Source organism: Chlamydotis macqueenii, chromosome 5 (assembly GCF_036417535.1).
Source record: "Chlamydotis macqueenii isolate bChlMac1 chromosome 5, bChlMac1.mat, whole genome shotgun sequence".
Taxonomy (NCBI): Eukaryota; Metazoa; Chordata; class Aves; order Otidiformes; family Otididae; genus Chlamydotis; species Chlamydotis macqueenii.
In genome coordinates this window covers 49,845,431-49,871,085 of record NC_141560.1, presented here as the reverse complement: position 1 = coordinate 49,871,085, position 25,655 = coordinate 49,845,431, and the positions used below count along the sequence as shown (strand labels likewise).

The following is a 25,655-nucleotide window of genomic DNA, read 5'->3' as shown; positions in this document are numbered from 1 at the left end:
GACTCAGTGCCTCTTGTGGCTGAAGTACACTGAAGACTGATTTCTGTATTTGCTTAACAATGTTTATGAGCTGCATGTCTCCTGCTCTTTTGTTTATTTGAAAGAATCACTTTTTCTTTGGCATTTCTCGGTTGACTGTATTATGCACAATCAGAGCTCTTTGTAGAGTATTGCCTATATCTTATTTGCAGTGGATCAGTCATTAACAAATGGTTCCTTACGGAAAATTCCTGATTTATAGGATTTTGACTTAAAATAAATGTTCAGTGTGGAGGAAACAAATTCCTAGAATGCACACAAGAACACCCCAAGTATAACTCTATGCAGATGTTCTTCCATGTCTTTGAGGACTGATTATTATAGCACTATTTACAGAGCAAATTTAGACTTGAAAACAGCAAAAGCAAAGCAATCTTCTGATATTCAAATAATTCTGAAATTCAAAGCTGTTAACTCTGAATTTCTCTTTAGCTGGACTAGTGGGTCAGAAACAGTAAAAATCCTTGCTCGTTGAAGCCCATTAGAATTGTATTTTGCACCTATGACTGAGACTAGGCTGAATTCTAAACTACATAAATGGGAATAAGACATCAGAGTGAATTTCACTGCCAATGCTGCGAGTGAACCTGATGGTATTTTGCAAAACATGTAGAAAACCTAGAATAATCTGTGGCCGGGTTTTTTCTAAGGACCCACAAACATGGGAACAGTACTAAACTTTTGTCAAAGCCCTTTGCCACAGTATAAAATTATACTGACTGTGGCAATGAAACATGGGTCTAGGCTGCAAAATTGAATCATGAATCCAGATCTCAATTTTGGCAACACATGGGGGTAGGAAGCAGATTTCCTGTTTGCTTTCACAGTGAAATATAGTTTTTAGACCTTCTGAGATGCTGGGGCTTAGAAATGGTTTGAATTTCAGTCTTGTCCAAAGCCTGGCACTTTTCTGTTGGTAGTGATGGCTTTTCCATGGACTAGAGTATGGTGTAACTAAATCTACATGGGAAATCTAAGAATGAATAGTTTGCCAAGAGCATGCATGCAGATACTATGCTGTGCCCCTAAATACTTTATGAATCATTATTAATTCTGTTTTTTCACAGGACCTGACTAGAATCGGGAATGTTGTGGTATCATATATCCTGCTGTCTTTAGCTTCTCTAGGACTGTTATTTGTAGGATCTCTGGTAAGTTACTATACTGTGCAAACTATATTCATGCCCTTTTTCAGTGAATTTTTATAAGATGTCTGATTTTCCTGAAGTTGTTGATGTTATGCTCAAGTTCATTGTCAATTAACGTATTTGGGGCTATTTCTATATAGTTATCTGCTTGCTTTATGTAGAGGAATCATGACTATACTTACCCTTACTCAATTTCTTGATGAAAACTGAGTATTATACTGATGGTTTTTGTTCTTTCCATCCACAGATGGGCAAACTATTTTCACTTAAATAGAAGGGATGTGGTCCAGTAACGGGACCATCTAATATTACTGCCTTCTGAGTTGCCTGCAGAGCATCCATTGACTTAAGTGGCAGAAGGAGCTGTTCCAGAGCACCAGTGTTCTTGTGAATGATGCCCTTGTAGATGTAGGCCAAGGCCCCAGCTGCAGAACAAGATTAGTGGCATGACTACAATTAATCTAGTTAGCTGTCAGCTGTTTGGAAGCAGGAGGAGGAGTGTATTGTGTTTCTCCATTGATTGTGTAACTGTCAAAGATGTGTGCTAGATTAGAAAGCTAGGGAGAATTCTTTCTTTTTAGGGAGCTCTAACTGAACATGGCTTTTCATACCCCTGTATACTGTTCTATTAGAGTGGGAATGCAATTACTAAAAACGCGGGCGGAAAATCACCTCCTGTCTTTACAGCAGTGCACCTTCATGCAGCTCAGGACGCTGAAGCTGTACTATGTACATGCCGTTTGAGTGGTGCACAGTATAATGAAGTACATCATAGAATCACAGGACTGTGGTGGGAAGGGACTTCTGGAGGCTGCTAGTCTAGTGTCCTGCTTGAAGCAGGGCTGTTGCCAACACTCGATAAGGTCAGCCAAGCATTTTTCCTCACAGGTTTTGAAAACCTCCAGGGAAGGAGATGTATCTTCTCGCTGGGTACCTGTGCCATGACTGCATGCTGCTCTTGGGGAAGAATTTTTTCCTAATGTCTGATCTGAATGTCCAAGCTGAATTTTTGCAGCTTGTGGCCATTGTCCCTTGTGGTATCAGCTGCCACTACCAAGAAGAGCCTGGCAGCATCGTCTCCGGATCTGCCCTTCAAAGTAGTTGCAGGCTGCTGTTAGATTACCCTAGCCTCCTCTGTGCCAGGCTGAACAAGCCCAATTCGCTTCACCTTCAAAGGTCATATGCTCCAGACTCCTGACCTCCTTTGTAGTCCTCCACTGGGTCCACTCCAGTTTGTCCTTATCTGTCTTAAGCTGGAGGACCTAAAATTGGACACAGTATTCAAGCTGCAGTTGCATCAGTGCCAAGGAGAGGGGAATATCTTCTTTGATTTGCTGGCCACACTCCCTGGTGGGAAGTTTGTCAGGTTACATACCTTGGTTAAGTTCACTCAGAGGCAGCACAATGGCAAAATCTTCTGTTTAACATGTTGGGTGAATGTACTTTTACAAACCATTCACAAGGCAAAGTAATTAGTGTTAATGCCTCCATTATTGTGGTCATTGATGTAAGCAAGAAAGTTAGTCAGGCTTAATGCAATTTTCTGCTTTTTTGATGCTGCTGTTCCTTATCCAGATGAATTTTTTTCTCAAAAAAAAAAAACTTCTGGTGATTTTGTAATTGCAAATATTGAAGAACAAAAATGAGGCGTCTGAGAATTGTGATGAACTGTGTGAATTCCAGGTAATTTTGCAGCAAAACGTTCTGAGCTGGAAATCAAAATAGCAGGGGTGTGATTCCTCAACATATCCAACCTAGTTGTTGCTGGATGGAAACATTTTCTTGCTGACCCATTCTTAGCTCAGAAAGTAACTTTAAATGAAAGCCCTCTGTGCCCCAAAATTCTGATCTCAGTTTTAACTGCTTTGCATATGTAGTAAGTCCTTGCAAGTGAACAGTTATATCAGTGTAGATGAGAGTGGACTTGACCCATGTTGACTGTTGGTTAAAACTTTGGTACAGAAAACAGTTTTATAACAGTTTCTATGTAGTCAAGCTTGCTCTGTTTTGTATTCTTATGGTTGGTGCTAACAATCTCCTAGCTGGAGTGGAGGCATGAATGTCTTTGTGTTGCAGCCGGTTTTCTGGACAAACCACAGGGAACTAGAACATATGAAATGTCCTGTAAGGTCAGACCAATGGTCCATCTTGCCAGTATGTTCTCTCTAACAGTGGCATTAGGAAGGAGAGGCTGTTTACAGAGAGCATATGAGCCTTGTCCCTTCCTACTTACCTGTTACCTTACTGTCTGACATAGAATCATAGAATGGCTTGGGTTGGAAGGGACCTTTGAAGGTCATATAGTCCAACCTCCCTGCAAGGAGCAAGGACATCTCCAACCAGATCAGGTTGCTCAGAGCTCCATCCAACCTGGCTTTGAACGTTTCCAGGGAAGGGGCATCCACCACCTCTCTGGGCAACCTGTTCCAGTGTTCTGCCACCCTCAGTGTAAAACATTTCTATGTTTTTTTCTGTGTGTGTTCAGACTATGTCTAGTCTGAAACTACCCTCTTTCAGTTTAAAACCATTGCCCCTTTTCTTGTCGCAACAAGCTCCCCATCTTTCTTAGAAGCCCCCTTTAAGTATTGAAAGGCTTCTCTTCTCCAGGCTGAACAACCCTAACTCTCTCAGCCTTTCCTTGTAGGTATTCTGTCCCTCTGATCACTTTTGTGGCCCTCCTCTGGACTCACTCCGAAGGTTAATGTCTTTCCTGTGCTGAGGGCTCCAGAGCTGGACATAGTACTCCAGGTGGGGTCTCACCAGAGCAGAGTAGAGGGGCAGAATCCCCTACCTCAACGTGCTAGCCACAGTTCTTTTGATGCAGCCTAGGTCATGCTGCTTTGCAATTTGAAAACATCTGCTTCTATCAGTATTTATGAAATAAGGTGTAAAATAATTATTAGCAGAATGTTGAAAATAACGGTAGTGATAGAGCTAAGCAGAGTTATTACAGTCCCAGCCTGGTTGACAACAGATAGTTGCATGAAGACAGTTTTCTTTATTTTCCCTCTTTCTCGGCTGAGTGATACGTTTGTTTGTTTGTTTGTTTGTTTTTTCTTTCCATGAGTTTAAAGTGGTGTGCTGCCTCGAAGGGACTTTGAAGGGGTCTTCTATGTTAAGGAAAGGAGTACCTTTATGATCAAATCTTCTATTCCCAAATGTAGCTTTCTGTCTTTATAGATGGACCCGATAGATCAGTGCCACGCTGATGTATATACTAGATGGCATACCAGTGAAAAACAGCTTATGCATTTTTTTTATTCAGCAACTGTGGTAACTTACAGTAATGCTCTAGTAGCTCCCTAGGGAAGGGAGAAAATGTGCCTTTTTATATAAGTACTTCATTGCTTTAATGTAGAGCAATAATCTACCTGTTGCACCACCTAACAAGGCTGAGAAATGGTGGTCAAGTGGATTTTCAGAAGTGATACCAAGACAAGAGAGGCTCTGTCTGGTCTGTGTACTTGCTAAAGTCCAGCTTGTTCCTGTGTCGTGGAATTTGTGACTCTGATACATGTAGAGCAAATTTTTTGGGAGAGCAGACCTCAGCTAAGGTTTGAGACACTTTTCTGAGAGTACTCAGGCACAAGAATGTGCTGGAAGGTTAGCACTCCCAGGGAAAATAAAAGGCTGGATAAAGTGCTTGAGGCTTGTATTAGCGATGCTGTCTGTTTTCTGCCTCATATAATGGTGCTTTAAGACCCAGGCAGCTGCAGAGAGCCAGCATAGAGCTATCTAGTCCTCCTGAACGGGTTTTCAGAGCTGACTATTTTTCCATTATTTAGTTTAACCCCATCACTTTTAAGTATAACTTAATGTCTTCCAGTGTCTTGGGCAGCTCCTTATTTACCACCCACTTCTTTCAATCTAAAGAAAAGCTGTTCTGTTTCTAGGGTGAACTTTTTGTTCCTTTGGATTTACAGTGTGTTAAATCACCAGTAAAATCAATCCTGTGTCACCGCACCAGCTCTAGAATCTGTAATAGGTAATTGTTACATAGACCTTCAAATAGACCCTCAGCACAAGTGTTGTTAGTAACAGCAGCACTCTCCAGCAGTACAAAGTTGTTGAGCAGATACTTTACACTGTGAACTGCTCAGTCTTGCAGTAGGTGAAAGAACCGTGGCTGGTACTGTGGGACTGCCAAGTGCCGGAAGTCATCTTGGAGAATGAGAATAGAATCAGATCTTCAAGCTTCTTGCTTGTCAGCCAACAGGCCAAGCATGTAGGACGGACTTGGTTCAGATTTGGCCCCAAATTTGTGTGAAGTTTAGTGATCGTGTTCCTATGTTTGCTTTTGTAATTAGTGTATACTCTGGTTAAGTGAAATCAAAAACATTTTGTATGAAGTAACTGTCAAATGAATGATGCTAGTTTGTGAGAGTCTAACATTTCGCTAAAGCTGACTATGGACAGAAATGAAAACTTGCTTCACTTCATTCTTTGTCAGAGAAAAGGGAGTACATGAAGACACACAGGCACAAGAAAATTGTTGTTTAAAATCCTGTACAAGCTAATGTACTTTAGTAGCCTAGGAAGAGAAACTTGACCTTTTTTAATGGCAGATTTTCTAAAATAAACTGCCTGTTTAAAAGCTGTATAACAAAAGGATAGAAGAGGACTTATTTTTGAAAATGTGAGTTGTTCTTCTTTAGTCTCAAAAGGATGCATGGCAATACAATATAGTTTGTATAACATTTAGCCTAAGTGTTACTGCTCCTACTGCAGTGCTGGGGGGATGAAGCTGGCATAAAGTTCCAGACACTGGAATTCAGTGGTGGGCTTGAAATTTTTTACTGGAGCCTGTGTATAGAATTAAACAGTCTACTATACAATCTCCAAATCATCTAGTCTGCCACAGCATCCATGCAAACCAATATGATACAGTAATTTTTCAGATTAATGCAATTTCAAATCCTTCATTAGTTTATGTTATAAACTTTAATGTTACTTTTATGTCCTAGAACTTCAAAGATTTATTATTTTATGTCTGTACTATGTTTAAATCAGATAATTAGATTACAAAGTGGGCTTTGCCACTGGCCAAAAACTGATATGGGCATTCTGAGCCTCAAAACCAGGTGCATCAAAATCAAGGTATCTTTAAAAAATGTTTGGTTTATACATGAGTTCAGGGTACAGTGCCAGATTATAAAAAAATGTGCAGTTCAGGAAGACTATGTTTACTTTTCTTAACCCAGCTGTATCTAAATTTTAGATGGAAAACCATTTAAGTCAGGAGAGGTATGATTGTGGAATAGTACAGTAGATTTTTCTTTTGTAAACAAGCCTAGGAAGGGTAAGAAACTGAACAAAAGGACAGTGATATCACGTTGGCTTGCATATGATGGTCACAAGCACATTCTGCTTCCACTGTATCCCTGAGCTAAGCCTGGCCAGCTCTGTGGAAACCTCTGTGGCTGAAAGCAGGTTTGAATGGGTAGATGTGAATCCTTGTAACATGCACCACAAAGCTACTCCTGCATGGAACATTCCTGTCCTCTTCAGTACTCTCTAGTTCTAATACATTGTAGTGAGCTGGGATGCAGCTCTAAAGACCCACCCTGTAGGCTGTGTGGAAGGACTGGCAACAAGCAGAAAGCTTCTTTAAATGTTTGTTTCCTCTAGTTTTGGCATCTACTCAGAGCCCGTCCAGACCTCCCCTTTCCGCTACAAGAGGACAGACGCCAATCTGTGAGCCGGCAGCCTTCATTCACGTACTCAGAGTGGACAGAGGATAAAAATGAGGATGACTTCCTAGATTTGGATCCTGTACCGGAGACTCCGGTCTTTGACTGCGTAATGGATATTAAAGCGGAGACAGATCCAACTACTCTAACGGTTAAATCCGTGGGCTTGCAAGAAAGGTAGGGTAGATGTGATTAACAGGGGAAAGTCTGGTCCCAGATTTTATGGACTGAGGACTGCTGTGCCTGGTAGGAAGCTTTATTGCCTTCATGAATGTCACTTTAAAATGTGGTTTTAAAGCCAAGCACCTGCTTTATTTCCTGTCTTGTTTTCAGTCCAGGCATAAATATAAGCATACTAGCCAAAAACCATACAGTTTCTAGATGACTGTCAACAAGTGTTATTCAAAAGAGTAATTTCTTTCATTTGAAATATCCATTTGTGTTCGATCAGTCTCTTGCCATTCCCCAAGATGACAACTGCATAGCATGAAATCCACGATAGGGCAGTGAAAGCTTTACTTCTGAAAGAGGTGGATCTTGTTAATTTTTTTCCATTACTCATGCTAGAGGATTAGTCTTTTCTCCAAAAGCAAACCATAGGACAAGTGGTAATCTGCAGTAATTCTTGTATAAATGGGTTAGTCTAAAAGTAAATTTATTTCTTTGAAATTAACTCAGCAATGAAACTTTGCGGTGAGCTGGTGTTCAGTCCTTGAACGATCAGGGCAACAGAGCTTCTCAAAGAAATTCGTAACTGGGAAAAGGCAGTTTTATGATAAAATTAAGATCTTTTTTCTCAGATCTTGATGATAGAAATCCTGTGAAGAAATTCTGCAAAGGTGATGATATTATGAATAAGAATGAGGTTACTGAAGGGCCCAACATAGCAAAGCATCACCTTTCTTTATGTCTAGGTTTTCAAGTGAGTTAGAATGCTAACCATAGTTAATTCTCGTATCTAAAACTTAAAACAAAGGGCAAAACTTAGATTTTTGAAAGTATGATGCTGAGTTTCCAAAGCTCCATGTGACACAGTAAAAAGGAATGTTACAGAAGAGGCTTTAATTTGCACTCTGTGAGCTTAGAATGTTTGTTGTTTTTTTTTTTCACATTATTCTTGGTTATAACATTTGTCCTGACATGTCCTACCTTTTATTGTTATACTCTGCTTTAAATATGAGATTACAGTAACCTTTGGAGCTTGTCCCTGAACCTGCTGCTGTCAGTGAGTTTTGCTATTGTTTTCCATTATGGGCAAGACTGGGCTTGAAATGTACCAGTCATTTGTTCTTTTCAATGATCCCTGGTTTCATTCTCTCTCTCTCATTTTAAAGATGCTGACATTTCTTCTCAGATGACCACTAGCTTGCAGGAAAGATATTCGCTGTTTCCAGAGAACTGGAGAATATCAGTTGGGGAATGTCAATAGGTTCAAGTAATAAACTACAATTAAAAAACTGTCAAAGTAGAACAATTGCTTAAGTTCTCAAACTAGGTAGATCATGTACACTTAAGATGTAAAATAAACTTGTTTTCAACATACATCTGTGCTTGAGAAGCCAGACATCATTTCAGGTTTGAGCTGTGCTCTGACAGATTTCACTTACATCAAGCATTGGTCACTCTTCCTTTGTCTGGGTTGTACTGAATTATGTACCTATCCCTCTTTTGCATCCATTCTGCTTCTCCATCTTACTTCCCTCACGTTCTTTAACCACCTATACCATTAGAAGGGTAGTCACTAGTAAAATTCAAACAGCACTAAACGTCACTCTTAAGAAGAAACAATCTCATTTGCTCATGCAGAAGAACTATTAGTATCTTCATGTATGTAGCCTCTTCTACCTTAGAAGAACCAAAAACCAGTTGCAGCTGTTTCTGGAGAGGACTGTAGTAGCTATTTAATAGCACACAGGAGGGTATGGTCAAAATCTTTTGAAAGGTGTCACTAAAGATTCATTTGTCTACCATTAGTGATCATGTTTCATCCAAAATCATTTCCCCATGACTGTGAATCATAGCAGGAGGCTGGCTGTGCATTTTTTTGGAAGAACTCCTGAATCCAGGAAAGGGCTGTGATCCAAGTAACAACTTCTACTGTCTTCTCTGTGAGCTGGTCATGCCTACATGTTTACGTGGTTTTTCAACAGCTCCTGCAAAAACACCACCTAACTAGATTTTGCCAGTTGAGAGTCATCAAAAATAGCTTTACTGTGTGAATGTGTAGAACATTACACCTGGTAATCATCATATTGTGTGATTTTATTATTATGTTAAAGGTATTTAAATATAGATTCACTGATGGCATTTGAATCTTACTTCTGTCTGTGGTATGTGAGACTGATAGAAGCTCAGAAATGCTTTAAAACTGCGTTCAATAAACAATGCAGCCATTTTGACTTTTTGTCTTGTTGTGTGGCTAACTTAAATTAGAGCCACTCAAAACACTACACTCAACAGCATCTCTGTTTTTAATATAACTGTTAAAATGTTAGGACCTTCATTTTACCCATCTCATGGTGGACTGTTGTGGAAAGAAAGTTTTTCAGACAGAAAAATTATTGACTGTAATTGTTGGCTTCTCATGTCTTTATTAATGTTGAATTGGTAGTGTTTACCCCAGGATCTTACCCCACTGATGTTGTCTGTGCTACTAATAAATGGTTATTCAGTAGGATCTGGCCTGACAAAAACTAATACCAAGATTTTCACCTATGGTATATAAAATGTCAGTCCATATTTAGGCATCCAGAAATATGGTGTGATTTACACAAGTATGAAAACTTTCCTGCTGTTGCCTGCTCAGCATCTTTGACAAGCAAGTCCCTTCTCTTTAGGTGGCAAAGTATACAGTTGCCTCACTACAGACAACACTTCGAAAGTGTTGGCCTTCGTATTCCAGTGTGCAAAATCATTTTCTGGTCTTGTCTACACAAGAAGCATCATCCGTTTTTCATAGTCAGTGACCAAAATGTACACAGCAGAACCAACTGGGTGCTTTTCTGAAGTTGCTGTTTGTCTGTCAGTGGGACTGTGTCCATTGCTGACAATGATGGGTCAGTCTGTTCTGTTGTAAGCAAACTTTGATTGCTCTGTTTTGCAGGAGAGGTTCGAATGTTTCACTCACACTGGATATGTGTACCCCAGGCTGTTCTGAGCAAGGTTTTGGCTATGTCATGTCACCACGGGAACAGTCAGCCCAAGAGTACCTCCAGACGGCATCAAACATCCTTACTGAAGAGGAATTGCACAAGAAAGCGCTGGACCCTTTCATACTCCAGGCAGAGTTCTTTGTGAGTATCTGACCTCTCTCTTCTAGGAGCATCAGAAAAGTGGGATGTTCTTTGTCTTCTGTGAACCTTGCTATTATATTCTGCAAGTGTAAAATTATTACATGCAACTCCCCTTCCATCAGTGAAGCATTTAATGCAATTCTGAAATTCGTCATCCCTTGAAATGACAATGTCTGAAAGCTTTCAGTGATACTATCACTTTAAAACTAGAGAATTGGTTCTGACAACAATAAAACCCCTTTGTTTTGACAAATCTTTTTTTTTTTTTCTGTCAACATGCAACTTTTTAACAAATCAAACTTCTTCATTAGAGTACAGAAGAAAAGCCAAGTTTGCTGTAGTCATAACTTCTTGCGATATGTCTGGAGTTGCCCTAGGGATGACATTAGTCCAAGTGCGGGCTCTTTGCTGTTGGAGTGCTTGGCACGAGCTACTTTCCAAGCCTGAATGTTCTCCAGATAACCAAAGCGCAGAATGACTCTGTGAGTCAACAGGAGCCATAGAAAGTATGTTTTCCTGGGGCCTTTTATCTGCACAAAAGTTATGTACTAGTTGTAAGCTGGTCTGTCAGTTACTTTTAGATTCTGAAGTATGTTTCCTTGACTCACTATATCCACTGTTAATTTGGGAGAAATAATTCTTTGCCTTGCTTTGGGAAAAAATATATGTACACAGATGAAACAAGCAGTTGAAAAATGGATTTCTAAGTAGTTTAGGATAAAGGCCAGATACATTTTGGTATAGTGAGTACACTGTCTTTTTAGATCTTTTTGTTCTGTGAGTCTCTTCCTTAACTGCTTGCGTGTCCGTGTGATAGGCATTATCACGTTTATTGTATCTGGCAAAAAAAATATACCAAATGCTGCAGTGGCTGTGCTGTATGCATTATGTCTGCTAGGCAGAGTTGTGCATTTCTGCACAGGATGGGAGATAACCAGGGCACAGTCTTTGCATGCTGGAGTATTTCAGAGTGCGTGATCAAGAGCTATTGAAGTTAGTGCTGCCAAGTCAAATGTTCTCTTAAGCATGGAATCTCATCAGAACAGGAAGAAGACGATGTTTTGCAACGTAACAGCCTTTTCAGCCTGTCCTCTTTATGACCTGCAAGGGTCTGAAAGGGCAGGAGTAACACTCTAAGTATCATTTGCTGTCCTCCCTCCCTGTGCAATTTCGGGGATATTTTTTTCACTTTACAAGCACAAGGGGAGGTGAAATAGTCTGGACTTCTGTTTTAAAACAGACCGCTAGATATCTGTGGTCTTTAATGCACTTAGTGCTGTGCAAGTTGAAGAAAAGCAGCTTTTGTCTAGACAAACTCTGATTCTTTTAAAGTAAAGCATCTATTGCTGTTCTAGGGAGGAAATGTTCACTTAGTGAGTATCTGAATTGAATGCTGAACAAGTCCACATACAGTTTAATCAGTCTCTGAGGTGCACTGTAGCTTTCAAGCAAAGAAAATAAGTTTAGAAGTAGGAAGACGTATGCTTCATTTCTCTCAGAGATTTTAAATTGGTTTTGCTGGTGTTCAGAAAAATCCTTCAACAGCCAAACTATCCAAAGTAATTTTCATTCTTTAATGAAAACTGAAAAAGTGTGGATAAAAATGCCATGTAATCAAAATGTCATTTTTGTAATTAAAAATTGTAAACTAATTTGGTTATTTTTTTTAAATGAAACAGTTACCACCAGCTAGCTCTGTATCATGTATTTTCAATATGTTAACCTACGTGGTTTTCAGAGTCCAGATCCACAATGAAACAAGCAGCTGTGTTTCATTTTGGAAGAGAGGTCAGAAGGGATGTCACTTGCAGGGCTAAGTCCTGAAATTCTTACAAGAATTAGAGTTTTCACTCAGGCAGAAGTCCTGTTGATTTCACCAAGAATTTGCTTGAGCAGCAAATGAGTAAGTCCCAAAGACAGACCATGGAGCTTGGCTCAGGAAGAGTTTTGGATGACTAAATACCAAATAGCAATTGAGCAAAACATGAAGGTTTAGTTCCCATGCAGGTCACCAGATTGGTAGGAAATTACTTCAAGAAAATGTTTTTATCATTAATTACCTCTGGTTAAGCCCAACAGTACACTCAGTGCTATGTAAGTGGCAGAATACAGATAGTCAGTCTTCTAAATCTCTTCTAAAGAGTTTAACGTAGTCCATAGCTCTGTTCATCTTAATTTCTTCCCAGAGTGAGGCTTGTCTTACTCAGCCCTGACTCCCATTACCAGTATGTCCAGTATTGGCCTCTCAAATCCAGTATACAGTGGCGGAGATGACCAGCTGTGCTTCCAGGCTCCTGTGAGCCTTTTCTCTGCTGAGCCTGGCTGACACATCCATCCCATCACATGCCCACTGACTCTGGTTGGTGGAAGGTTCCTGTTTGTTCCTGCCTGGCGTTGGCCACTTACTTGCAGGAGATGAGTAGTGGAGAATAAGAAACTCCTACATCTTTGTATATTCTTTGGATCAGTAGTGTAGAGAGCAGGTAATTTGTGAACACCTGTTTGCTGTCCTTGCCCATGGAGCTTTAAAGGGTAGTGAGCAAAAAGAGTGACAGTCCCCAGCTCCATAGAGTCAGGTCACTACACCAACCTACCATAATGTGTGTCATAATTTGTTGCTGGTGAGAGTCACTAGCAAATTATTTCCTTCCACCCTCAGAGAGGAAGGAGGAGTGTGAGTCAGAAAGGATGATGCCTGTCCATTGCTTTTGGAGCAGAGTATCTTACGTACCATATTTTGCTTAGTTCCGTGCCTACACTTGCAGTTCAGGTCTAATAATATTAGGAGCTAACATAATGCTGTTGCGCATGTTACTCGATGAATTAGTCACTATGAGCCTTTTCATATTAAGGATTTCAGAATAGAAAGCCAGTGACAGTAAAAGGAAACATCAATCATATTCTGGTGGTAAATTGCTAGAAGTACTGTACCATATGTTTCAGTTGACTTCATCACTTTGCTTCCCTCACAGGCAGGACGTAATTGGCTTGATTTTTTTTATTCCTCTTGTGGATCTAATAATACTACCTACTGTGTTTTGTGGTTTTTGTGGTGTTTTGTTTGTTTGTTTTTTAACAGGAAATTCCAATGAACTTTGTGGATCCAAAGGAATATGATATTCCAGGCTTAGTGCGTAAAAATCGCTACAAAACAATTCTCCCAAGTAAGTTTCCTACTTTTTAAGTCATTGAGGCAAGGTGGTTTATTTGGCAGTTCCTTTCCAGAATGCATCAAGTGTGCTGTCACTACCATGTATTGTCCAAAGGCCATACTTATGAGCAGTAACATGGCTTCAAAGCATAAGTGAAATTTCAAAAGAGGTACAGAGCATGGAGAACCTAGGATTCACTGAACATCAGCAGCACTTAAGTTATTAGAATTTCATCATTTGTTGTTGCTTAAAAATTCCACCCAAGAACTTGGTGTGTTTATTCATATGTTACTTAGTGGTTTATTTGATTAAACTCTTTAGAAGGATAAATATTTTCCCAACTGATGTTTTTCTCAGAATCATGCCTCAAATGCAAACTGAGAATATTGGAAGCTGGTCTGATAATACAAACATAAAAATATTATTATTTTGTAATACACTATTTTTATTTGTAGCCAGGTATAGGAGTTTTGAGAAACATTTTGGTACAAATTTTTACAAGTGTTTACAAGTGTTTCCCATGTCATACTTAAATTTACTTTGAAAATTGGTAACGATTAGATGTCATGCCTCTTTCTTGCTCAAAGCCGTTGTTGGAAGATGCCTCCACTAACCACAGTAGCTCTATTTGCAAAGCCCAAAAGGTTCAGTGTCAGGTTAGCAAAGATAAGTGCAGAGAAGTAAAAAATGTCCTCAGCTATACCTTTCATTTTAGGCAATGAACGTGGATTGGAAATTATTATAGAAGAGATTTTTTTTTATCTAGACTTACAGCTCCATCAGCTGCAGCCAGTGATCCAGTGTGCACAACTCTTCTGATGACTTTGCACTCGGCCTTACACCAGCAGTGTAAAAACATTCAGACATGTTTCACAATTTATGTGCTAATGACTGAAGTTCAAGTATTAATTCACTATTTTTGCTGGAAAGGGAAAATAGTCTACCATATAAATGACACCAAGTTGGGCGGGCATGTTAATCTGTGGGAGGGCAGAAAGGCTCTACAGTGGGACCTGGACAGGCTGGATCGATGGGCCAAGGCCAATTGTATGAAGTTCAACAAGGCTTAGTGCCAGGTCCTGCACTTGGGTCACAACAACCCTATGCAACGCTACAGACTTGGGGAAGAGTGGCTGGAAAGGGACTTGGAGGTGTTGGTCAACAGCCAGCTGAATGTGAGCCAGCAGTGTGCCCTTGGATACAAGCATTGTGGTTTGTATCAGGAACAGTGTGGCGGGCAGGAGTAGGGAAGTGGTCATCTCCCTGTACTCAGCATTGGTAAGGCTGCACCTCAAATACTGTGTTCAGTTTTGGGCCCCTCGGTACAAGAAAGATATTGAGGTGCTGGAGCCCATCCAGGGAAGAACAATGAAGATCAAGTCTTATGAGGAGTGGCTGAGGGAACTGGGATTGTTTAGTCTGGAGAAGAGGAGGCTGAGGGGAGACCTTATCACTCTCTACAGCTGCCTGAAAGGAGTTTGTAGAGGTCAGTGTTGCACTCTTCTCCCGAGTAACAAGCGATAGGATAGGAGGAAATGGCCTCGGATTGTGCCAGGGAAGGTTTACATTGGATATTAGGGAAAATTTCTTCACTGAAAGATTTGTCAGGCACTGGAACAGGCTGCCCGGAGAAGTGTGGATGAGTCACCAGCCCTGGAGGTATTTAAAAAATGTGTAGAAGTGGTGCTTAGGGACATGGTGTAGTGAGGTGTACTTGGCAGTGTTAGGTTTACAGTTGGACTTGATGATCTTAAAGATCTTTTCCAACTGAAATGCTTCTGTGATTCTGTACCTCCAAGGATTAACAAGCTGATTCCAAGCTCATTATTATCTGGATATTTTTTCTGAATGAATACCAAAACTAGTAACCTCTGTGCAACTTTGTCCCTGGCTGTGTGACCAAAGGATGTCTTGATATTGCTGAGTTAAGAAGAGAGCTGACTGTTCACTTTTATCCAGCTACCTCCATTTCCAAGGGCTTGGTGCTGGTAATGAAGAGACTAGCAAGGAGAGCTAAACATCCCCTTTGTGCTTCAAAGCCAAGGATCCCAGTAAACTATCCATGCACAAAGTAGGAGAGGGAAGCGGAGGCAAGATGAGGGAGAGTCCAGTCCTTTTCAGGCTTTGACCATCCACTGTCTTTTTCATTTCCAAGCTGACCAAATGTAGCCTATGCTGCCTTGAGTATCTACCTAGCCTTCCTCCAAGTTCTAGCTGCAGAAAGCAGTAATGGCAGGAACTGCTGAACAAGCTGCAGTAGAGTAGACCCAGACAACTGATTATCATAGGGAAGAGTCAAACGCAAAATCTGGACTGAAAAAGTAACTAAAATTCCCTCACCAGCTGCATCGCCAGAAGCAATGTAGGCAGTTATCATTAAAAGGTAAGTAGTCCCTTAACGTAATGATCAGTTACTTGCAATCCTAGAGTTGATTGTAGTGAGAAACATGATACGTCTGTAATTAATCTCATTTGTATTTCTTTTGTAGTAAATTCTTTTTGCAGATTCTTTGGTTTTGCTGTTGGTAGTAAAATGGCTTAGAAGGTAGCTTTTTGATGGCAGAAGGGTGTTTTGGGGAAATGCCAAGCTAAGGAGGTTGGTTTGGGTATTTCATAACTACAAAATTGTTTGCAGACAGTCCTCTTCTGGGGATGAGTCCTATGGCATTTCTTGGAAAATAACTTTTCCCTAAGATGTTTGGAGGCTCTTTTTGAGTATATAGAAAAGGATCTTTTTACACAATTCGAGAGGTGGCAAGAACTTATTGGGGCGTGTTGTATATCAATCTCATGGAATCCTTTTCTCAAGAGTAATGTCTAGACAGGCTTTTAAAATTTCTACATAGCTCTATTCCTTTTACAGCCTTTTAAGTTATGCAAAACATTTCAGTTAAGCTTAGCGAGTTCCTCTAAAATGTCAGACAACACAAAATGGCCATAAAAGAGACTGTGGAAAAACCAGCTGACATACCATTTGGTTTCTTAAAGATACAGACTACTACTGCATTTTTAAAGGCATGTTGTCTTCTTGAACCTGGGCTGTGCACTGGTTTTGTCCTGGGAGAACTGTTTTCATTAAGGGCAGAATTTTATTTTGCTTAAATGCTTCTTTGTCGCGAATTTGAAATACATACTGCAAAGTCTTACATAAAAGTCTTGTTAGGATTTTTTTTAAAGGAGTTCATCCTGTTTGTATATTTCTAATAGATGCAGTTCAGCTTTGATTACACTTCTGCAAAACAGTGCATATGCTTGTGTCAACAATGTGTTAATAGTCCTCTCATATGAAATAAGGTTGAAACTTCACTAAGAATACTACCTTAACAAATGTAAATATTACGTTAACAGAAGAATCACAAGCCAAGTATTATAATTTAAAGTAAAAGCATATTCTGAATAATATTTTAATATTTGTGGATACAGCAATAAAAAAGTCCACAGTGAAAAGTAACTCAAATTCTGCTGCAGGTGAAGAATACTAAAGGAAGCCCATGCTTAACAGTCTGTGGCACCTGTTGATAGAGTGCTTTAGATCAGTTTTATTTCTCCCCAAAGACCCACAATGAGATGGACAACATAGTATTATTACTGTTATTAGTAGGGAAAAGTCACGTAATCGTTACTCAAAGTTCAGCACACTCCAGGGATGACTGCATAAAATCCAGGCAAACTGACTCCATGCAAGGGGTCTAACTACCCAGTTCAGTGACATTTGAATAAACATCTGGCAACCAATGTAGCCTGCAACATGTCACACCATTAAAAAGATTATCAGAATTACTGATTAAAAAGCGGATTTTTATCTCTTATCTCACCATCTCCCCAGCACTAGAGAGGTGAGCAAGGCTGAGGAGGATGCTATTACAGAAGAACTCGCTGGTTTCAGTACTTCTGTGCTATAAACCAGTATCTTTGTTAATATCTTGGCTTTGCAGATTGTGATTATGTTAGCACATAACAGATAACATGAATCCATTCTGTCTGAGGACAGCATTTCATGCTGGATCTGTGTTTGTAGTAGAAATTACTGTGTGCTTAGTCCTTTGTGCTTTACCAAATATCACACTATTTTTGCATATTTTTATTTGGTTTCTAAGCAGGCTGGATTTTTTTTTTTTTTAGGAAGAAGGCATCTGTGGTTTGTTTTTAATATTCTCCTGGTGATCTGTGTTGTTTCTGTTTACTGAGGCCTCTGTCAGGAGGATGTTTCTTCTCGATGATAACAAACTGCATAGTACTGGTGAAAGTGGATGAATGTGGGCCTGTGTCAGCTTGCGTTGAAGTCAGTGGAACAGCTCCCATTGACTTCAGTGGGAATTGAACTGAGCTTCTCTGGTGGAATCATGTTTTCATTTGCCGTCTTATTAAAACAAGAATAATGCCTCATAAACGACTCCAATGAGGGAGTTTTAAGTACTGAAGAGACTTAAACAAAGTACAAGAGACTGTTAATATTCTTTTATTTCTCTTTAACAGTTGTATTTGTTAATAGCACCTCTTGGAGTTTAGTTCACTGCAAGACAAAACAGGGAAGGGGTTACTGTCATCTGGCTTGCCTGTGTGCAAGGAATGTGTGTTTATGGTTTGGGAGAAAAGCTGTTTGTTGTCATTTCACAAACAATATTCTAATGTCTTACAAGACAGAATGAGTCTGTTAACCTAACAAATTAAGAAATAATTTCCTGGAGTAGAAAACTGCTTCTCCAGAGTCACTCTGGGAAACTGACTCTCCAACAGGAAGAATTAAGCAGGCTTCAAAGAGTGAGTAAAACTATCGGAAGAAGCCAAATTACCCCAACCACCCTTTCCCTTTTTTTAATGGGAATGTTTTAACAGGGGAGGTCTCCAAGGCCACTCACATCTGTTGTGATCGCCATGAATGCACATAAATGTCTCGCTGTACAAAATAATCTTGTGTCTCTTTCTCTCCTCTGAGCAAGTGATAAACTACTACTTATGTCTTTACACCTTTCAGATCCTCACAGCAGAGTGTGCCTTACCTCAGCTGATCAGGACGACCCCCTTAGCTCTTACATCAATGCTAACTACATCAGGGTAAGAGCTCAAGAGTGCGATGCGTCTGCCTAGCCTCTATCAGCCACTGTTAATGTAAACAGAATGGCAACATCCACTGGCTTTTAAAGGCATCCTAGCTGAACTGGTTGCTCTTCTCTCCTGCTTATGTTAACTGGAAACCAAATCTCAAAGTGCAACTGTACAGGTTCCGACCAGACAAAAACACACTTCTGCACTTCTTGATGCAAATTGCTTGTCAGCTGGCCTGAATGATAAGCCTGAATAGGGCTCTTGGCCTAGCCAGAGTCACCTCAAGGCTGTTGGACACTCATTGCTGGAATTATGTGAGTCCATGTTGTGCTTTTACTCGATGTACAGATGTGCAGGAGAGAGATAGGAAGGGGAAGAGCTGATGCCATGGAGTCACTATTCCACCCAGTGGTAGCTCTCTGTTTTAAAGATGGAACCTTCAAGGTTGTGATGGTCATCCCTGTTAAAATTGATCTCTCGTTTTGTTGGCAGGGCTATGGAGGAGAGGAAAAGGTGTATATTGCTACTCAGGGACCGATAGTTAATACTGTCAGTGATTTCTGGAGAATGGTGTGGCAGGAGCGTTCTCCCATCATTGTCATGATTACCAATATAGAAGAGATGAATGAGGTAATGGTGTTACATATAGCCTGTATTTTTATATGTACTCTAGCAGATATTTTCAGCATAGATGCTAAGCCAGCGACCAGAAGTTGGTTCAGTGTCCTGAGCAATCAGAGCCAGCATTAAATTTTTCAGGTTCAGAGAAGATGTGAGCTTCTCTTTCAGTCCAGTTTACAATAAGCCTTGTTTTGCTCTCTGACTTAGCCTGCTGCTGGTTTTGCTATTTTTCCTCTCCCAGCTGACCTGAAAACTCTCCAAACCCAGCTCTATTTGCAGACAGTCGTTCAAGTTCTCTCTAAACACATAAAAAACTATAGTACCCCATAACTACTAAGGTTAAATAAGCAACAGAGTTGGTGCTGCTTTATCTTGCTTTTATTATGATTCAGTGTCTATATCCACATTTCATTGAAGCTGCCTCTGACTTACAAAAGATGCTAGTTGCCATAATCAACTACAGCTGACTTGGATATGGAGGACCTTTTCCTGAATGCACCTAGGAATGCTTTTGAAATATTGAAATTAAGATGCTGAAATTTTCTATTCACTGCCTACTTCCAGAAATTAAACTGTCATGGTGTTTCAGCTAATCCACCTAATGTGATTTTTGTTTGTAGTTTAAAATACTGCTGCCCTCCAGCTGTACTGGGGAATATTTGCTCCCTAGCAGACTTGCAAGAACCTGCAGACAGGTAGCTGAGCTTAGGTCTGCCTTTATTTGCAATGTAACATGTGAGAAAGTGGTCTGAGCGTGTGTTGGGCTCTGCATCCCCCCTCACCACTGGCAGCAAGGTGTAGTGGAGAGATCCAAATGGTGTTTCTTAAGCTGCAGCAGCAGTGTTTGTCAAAGCTTGTCCCTGAGAACCCATTAGTAATTCAGGTGAGAGAACTTCCTTTGGAGGAGAGGCTTTAGACACTTAGAAGCCCACAAATATGGGCATACCTCCATCACACACACAGTGATAATGGCTTAGCTGTCAGCTGAAAGCTTAGTGCCCATAATTATATCTGTGCACAAACCTTTGGTTGTGAAGTAAATAAATTTAACCTTGGACTTTAGTGAAAAAAGACGTGAACAAGACAGACACAGAATTATGCTTTTGAAGTTAAAAATGGTCAGTTATTACAGCCATACTTTCAAAGCATTGCTAAGGCAAAGTACAGTATGTTGCTGATCTAAATGTTTTGTTGGCACTAACATTTTAAACTTGCATCTTCTCTCTGAGAGGCAGCGCTGAAGTAATAACTTGCTTATTGATCAGAGTTGCCCATTTATGGTAAATAAATTGTTAAATTTCATGACATAGTGTACCGGAATAATTTATGGACTTTGAGATGTAAAGAAGATGATGCAGAGGAAACACTGGTCCTGAATGACATACCTGGTGATAAGTTCTTCCACTATAGTTTTAATAGCAAGGTTTTGTAACAGGGATGTAAAATAACCTTTTCATCTGAATTTCCTCTTATCCACACTGACCAAGTATTTCCCCAATTGTATCAGTCTTGGGGAGAGCTACAGTGTTAATGTGCTATACAACTGGAGCTTGCTAGAGCCTATATATCATAACGGAGCTGCTCAGTCTTTTTTTATCCTTTTGTGTCAAAAATTAAATGGTGTCAGGAATCTCAGCCATAAATATAAGGTAAGCCCTTTCATGTAAATGTCTCCTGCATTCATCCCCTTTCTTCCATAACGGATATATTAATATATGAATAACAGAACTCACAAGTACGTAGATTCAAACCCGAAACCTTTGTTCAGCAATGATGCTAGTAACAGAGGCTTTGTGTTCCTCCTTGGTGCAGTGACTTTGCTAATGTGAGTATTAAAAGCTCTGTACCTCAGCCCCCTGCCACTTTGAATCTGAACTAACAGCCCACAGAAATGAGTGGGCAATCTTACTCCACTGCTTTAAGCAGAGCAACATCTACGCTATTGATAGCTGCTAGCGCTCTTGACAATTTTTACAATGGATTCTGCAGCTTAAGAGGAGAGGAAGAAAAAAGGAATCTACGTAAATAATTTTACAGAGACACAGTGGGCCACATTCCCAGTGGGTTATTAACTAATGCACTATGCAGATGGAACAACACTGATTCTCCCACACAAAAATTTTGACTCAGTAAGTTTGCAAGATACTTTTCTGTTGTTAGTCTTTCTCCTGAAGTGAAATTATTTTTGGTGGAGGAGAGCAAAATGATTTAACTCACTTCCTTCAAGATTGTGTACAGCTATGTAAAAGAGGAAGCTTACAAGCATCATTTTTAACTGGATTTATTCAATAGCAGATTATTATTATCCTGTGATAACGAGATTGCTTCTTCCGTTATCACAAGGGAGCCTTTTTCTCAGTTCCTGCCTTGTTCACGTCATTCCTTGTCCATGAACTAGCTCATGCACCGTGCTGAAGTGCTTGTCTCTTCCTTTGCATATTGATTAGTTTAAAGAGAAACCACATGCCAAAACCCACAGTCTCTTTCAGTCCTCCTTCCAGGATAGAAGTGCTTACGAATTCTCACCTACTTCTGTCTGTTGTATCAGTACCACAATGTCGGTTTGCAAATGGACTATAATTTCTCCTTCTCTAATCATGCTGGCTGCATCTCTGACTGGTTTTTGGCAAAATCAAATTTAGTAGTCTAATAACTCTCACAGGTATTGCTTCCTTCTTGTTCCTTAGCTTTGAAAGATTCTCAGTGTTCGTTTGAAGTGTTTTTTGGTACATAATCTAATTCCCAAAACATCCCCAATCATGTTCTTTTGTGCAAAAACCTGTGCAAATGATCATCTTAAAAATATAATAAATATAAAAATGGAGAAGATGTATTTTGTATTTCCATGTCAGTGTATACACACCACAGAAATATTGGTAGCTAGTGTTTATTATACTAATCAGTATCTTAATCTGAAAACACAGGCACATAGCCACTGGCCTTTCTAATGAACCTTCAAAATGCACATCAGTTGCATAAAGATAAATAAGGATGTGTGTATTTAAAAGTATTGGTTAGTCATTACTTGATTTGTGCATTTTTAATCACGCAATCAGGCTATTATGAATGCAGCAAAAATCACCTGAAATGTAGTCCCTTTTAGAAGGTGAAAACTTGTACTTATTATAGAAACAACATTCATTCATATTCATCTATGTATGTGCTATATCCAATTTCAAAGGAGTAAAAATGAACCTCCCTTGATATCTGCTTAACTAGATTTATTTTATATTACACACAGAAATGCACAGAATATTGGCCAGAGGAACAGGTCACCTATGAAGGAATAGAAATCACAGTTAACAGAGTCATACAAGCAGATGATTATCGTTTAAGGCTCATCACCCTAAAGGTAAATCATTCCAATGTATTTACAGTAATTTAGCTGTCTAAACCCTTAAATGGAGGTGTTCATGGAGAGCTGTGTAGAAATCTTCTGCAGTGTATTGCTGTACAAATACCACTTTTCATTACTGAAGTCATCATAGCTTTGCCCAGTTTGCCAACATGCGAAAACTACAGTAAAGTAAGCAGCCAGAGATTCAGACTGCATATGTACAATCTGAAAGCTACCAGGCTAATTGTAGTAGTGCGAGGTTCACTCAGTGAAAGAAACCAGTGACTCATTCTGCACCCATGTCTTCTGTCTTGACTGGTCATTGAGTGACATGTTAGCTCATGGATAGCTTCTTACCAGCCTTTGCAAGTCAGGCAGACAGCACTTGTGGAATAACGTGCTAAACTCTGTCATCATGATCTGTAGAATGCAGATCTTATTCTTTGGGCCATGGGCTTAGGCAATGGATTACTGATTACTAACAGGGAACTTTTACCTGCAGGGCATCTTGCATATTTTGTAGTATGGGGAGACCCCTAAGAAATATTTAGGTTGTGCTTCTTGTCTTTTTGTGATCATTATTAGGATGCTGTCAGGTTGCTGGATACCCACCAGCCTGATTTATACCTAAGATCACTTGTGGTACTAACAAAAAATGGAAGAGTTGAGAACTGAGCAAAAGGCTTTTTAATTTTGCTTATCAGTTTTCAGTTTCTCTCAGTAGTGGGGAGTGCTGATCTGCTTGGCACTTGTCAGTGGTGTGCTAGCACCACTTCAATTCACTATGGCTGAACAACATGTAATAGGTACCATGCTAATTTATTTTTTGAGCAGTTCAGTTGACCTGACTTTGAAGATACTTTAAGGGATCATTCCACTCCAAGACACTGAAATGGTTGATGACTTATAAAAACACTTTCACCACAACATTCTCCATGCTTACATTTCTAAGCATTGGTATCTATCCAACTAACTCTATGTGTAGTTTTACATACCAGTAACCATTGCATCATCTTGTGGATGGAGAGTTTAAACACAAGTTTAATTTTTTTTAATACTATAATCTCAAGCTACATGTTTTAATAAGAACAGTCTAATTACATAAATTTTATACATCTTTCATCTACCAGATCTACCCCGACTTCAGTATAACACCACAATTTATTTCTAACCTTAAAAATTCTACTTTTATCCAACCAGTTTCGGCTCTCTTCAGCCATATACTAATAGGCAGAAAGCCAGCATAATGAAATCCCGTATCTGGATTGAGAGTGTGGAAAGTCCATCACTCGTGCTTTTGGCGAAGGCAGCAAGGAGAAAAATCACACTCCCTGACAAGTGGGAAGTAAAGAATGTTTACAACTATCTTGCAGACTTGCAGGGGTCTTAAATACAATTTATCCAAAACAGTACAGTGCAAATAGCAGCTCCAGACCTTACATATGTTAAATGACTTGGTAGTGGAAACTAGAGAAGCCATGAGTTGACTCGTGTTTTCCCTTGAACAGGAGTGGTCAGAAATACATGATACCACCACCAGAAATATATGATTACTGCATGTTTTACAGGGTGGACTGTCATACTTCTCTCAGAATAGGCGACTGGATTTGGCAAGCTTTAGGAATTTAGAAAATGCTCAAGCAATAGGGCAAGGCTTGTTTTCCTTTCTCAAACGAACTTACCACTGTCTAGCCACTGATTCATTATCTCAGCCTCAGCTACAGCATACATGATGGTAAACTTCAAATCATCAATTAGATCTTGTTGCTTCTAGGTGTTCCCAAGTCTTCTCAGTCTCAGGGAAGCACCCATAGAGTTCAAGTCAAAAGTTAAAGCAAAGTTAAGTCAAAGCAGAAGTGTACAGAACCCAAAAGTCAGGGTTCTTTAAGCAGAAATGTAAAACTGGTAGCAGTGTGGACATCCAGAGTTCATCATAGAACTTTGACTGTTCTTTGCTTCTGTCAAATGAATGACTTTATGTAGTGATTCATGTTTTTCTTCAGATGACTTTTATCTTTTACTTCCCTCTCAGCATTATTGACAACATTTTTATTATAATTTTTCACAACCCACTGAAGAATCCAGTGTTCATAATTTCTGTGGCTCACGCAGAATCACACGTTCAAAAGCAACTGTGTATGTTCATATTTTGGAGCGTTTTTGAAATTTTATCTGATTTACTGTAGTGAGCTCAAGTACTATTTATGACAACTAGTTATGCTCTCTTAGCCAGAGTATCTACTCACAAGGGTAAATAACCTAAAGCCAGGCTCTATGCTACAGTAGTAAGACACTCTTTTCCTAAACTGAGCTGAATGTACCCTTAAGGTTTCTATGGCTGTCCTTCGATTAATACTTTAAACCCAGTATGAGCTGGAATAGCAACTAAATGAAGCCCAGCCTCCCTTTGTTCGGCTCTCTTGTTCTTACCCTTGTGCCATCTCCCGTGTGCTGACACAAGGGTTTACTTGACTGTGTCATAAGCAAAGAGGGAAACTTGATCGATCCATCTGAAAATTAATCCAGCATGAGAAAGAAAAAAAAAATTAACTAGATCACTTTCCTGGTCTAGTTCACTCTGAAGCTATGCAAAAGCTTTGTCAAGCAAAGAGAAGGATGGAAGGTGGCATAACCACAGAGCACTTTTAACATCAAGTGACTGACAGTCACGGGTACTTAGGACCATAGATGATGGAAACTGTTACCAGATTTTTGTGCCTGGTTCTTTAGAAAGAGACAAAATTGTTCTTTCTTTCCTCCTCTCTTAAACATAGCCAGCCATGTGTTTAAGGGAAGGTTGTGGAAGCTAACACTTCATTTCTGGGACCTTTTCAAGACATTTTCTTAGCCTTTTGCCAGCTGGCTTATGTAATGGCTGAGAGGGTAAGGCTGGTTCCCTGAGCTCCATGTTACTATTTGGCACCTTTAGAAATCTGGCAGAACGATCTCACTTTGAACACACAGAATCAGAAGCACACAGTGCTACTTGGCACTCAGAAAAGGTAATGGCACGTTTGCTATATTCATAGCCGTGCTGAGACAGAGGGAGAATTGGAATTTGTGTCTCTTGAAAAGCCCTGGACTGCAGCTAGATACAATTCTCACCTTACATAGTGTCTCTGAATTTCTCACCGTGTCTAAGAGAAGAGGAGAATTGACAGGAAACTGATATGAGTCTGTCTATCAGAAGTGATAGAAAAATAAGCTCCCATCTCTCTCCCTCATCTATCTATCTAGCTATCAGAGACAGCGATATGGCTCCTGGCTCTCTGTCTGTCAAATGCATTATGAAAGCAATTATGTCACAAGCACAGTTCTGGCTTTGCTGA

At 39.8% G+C, this 25,655-nt stretch overlaps 1 protein-coding gene across 2 annotated transcripts in view; it reads left to right on the top strand.

Annotated features, from left to right (window-relative positions):
* The window catches only part of PTPN5 (protein tyrosine phosphatase non-receptor type 5), an 89,545-nt gene that overhangs the window by 54,247 nt on the left and 9,643 nt on the right, over positions 1–25,655 (top strand). Inside the window, exons 6-12 of one of the 2 annotated variants that reach the window (XM_086748560.1) lie at positions 1,107–1,190; positions 6,816–7,054; positions 9,981–10,170; positions 13,250–13,334; positions 18,298–18,377; positions 18,861–18,998; positions 22,231–22,341. In XM_086748560.1, the coding sequence (XP_086604686.1) occupies positions 1,107–1,190; positions 6,816–7,054; positions 9,981–10,170; positions 13,250–13,334; positions 18,298–18,377; positions 18,861–18,998; positions 22,231–22,341 (927 nt within the window). The remainder of the gene's footprint in view (positions 1–1,106; positions 1,191–6,815; positions 7,055–9,980; positions 10,171–13,249; positions 13,335–18,297; positions 18,378–18,860; positions 18,999–22,230; positions 22,342–25,655) is intronic. The other variant, XM_086748561.1, reaches the window with a different exon arrangement.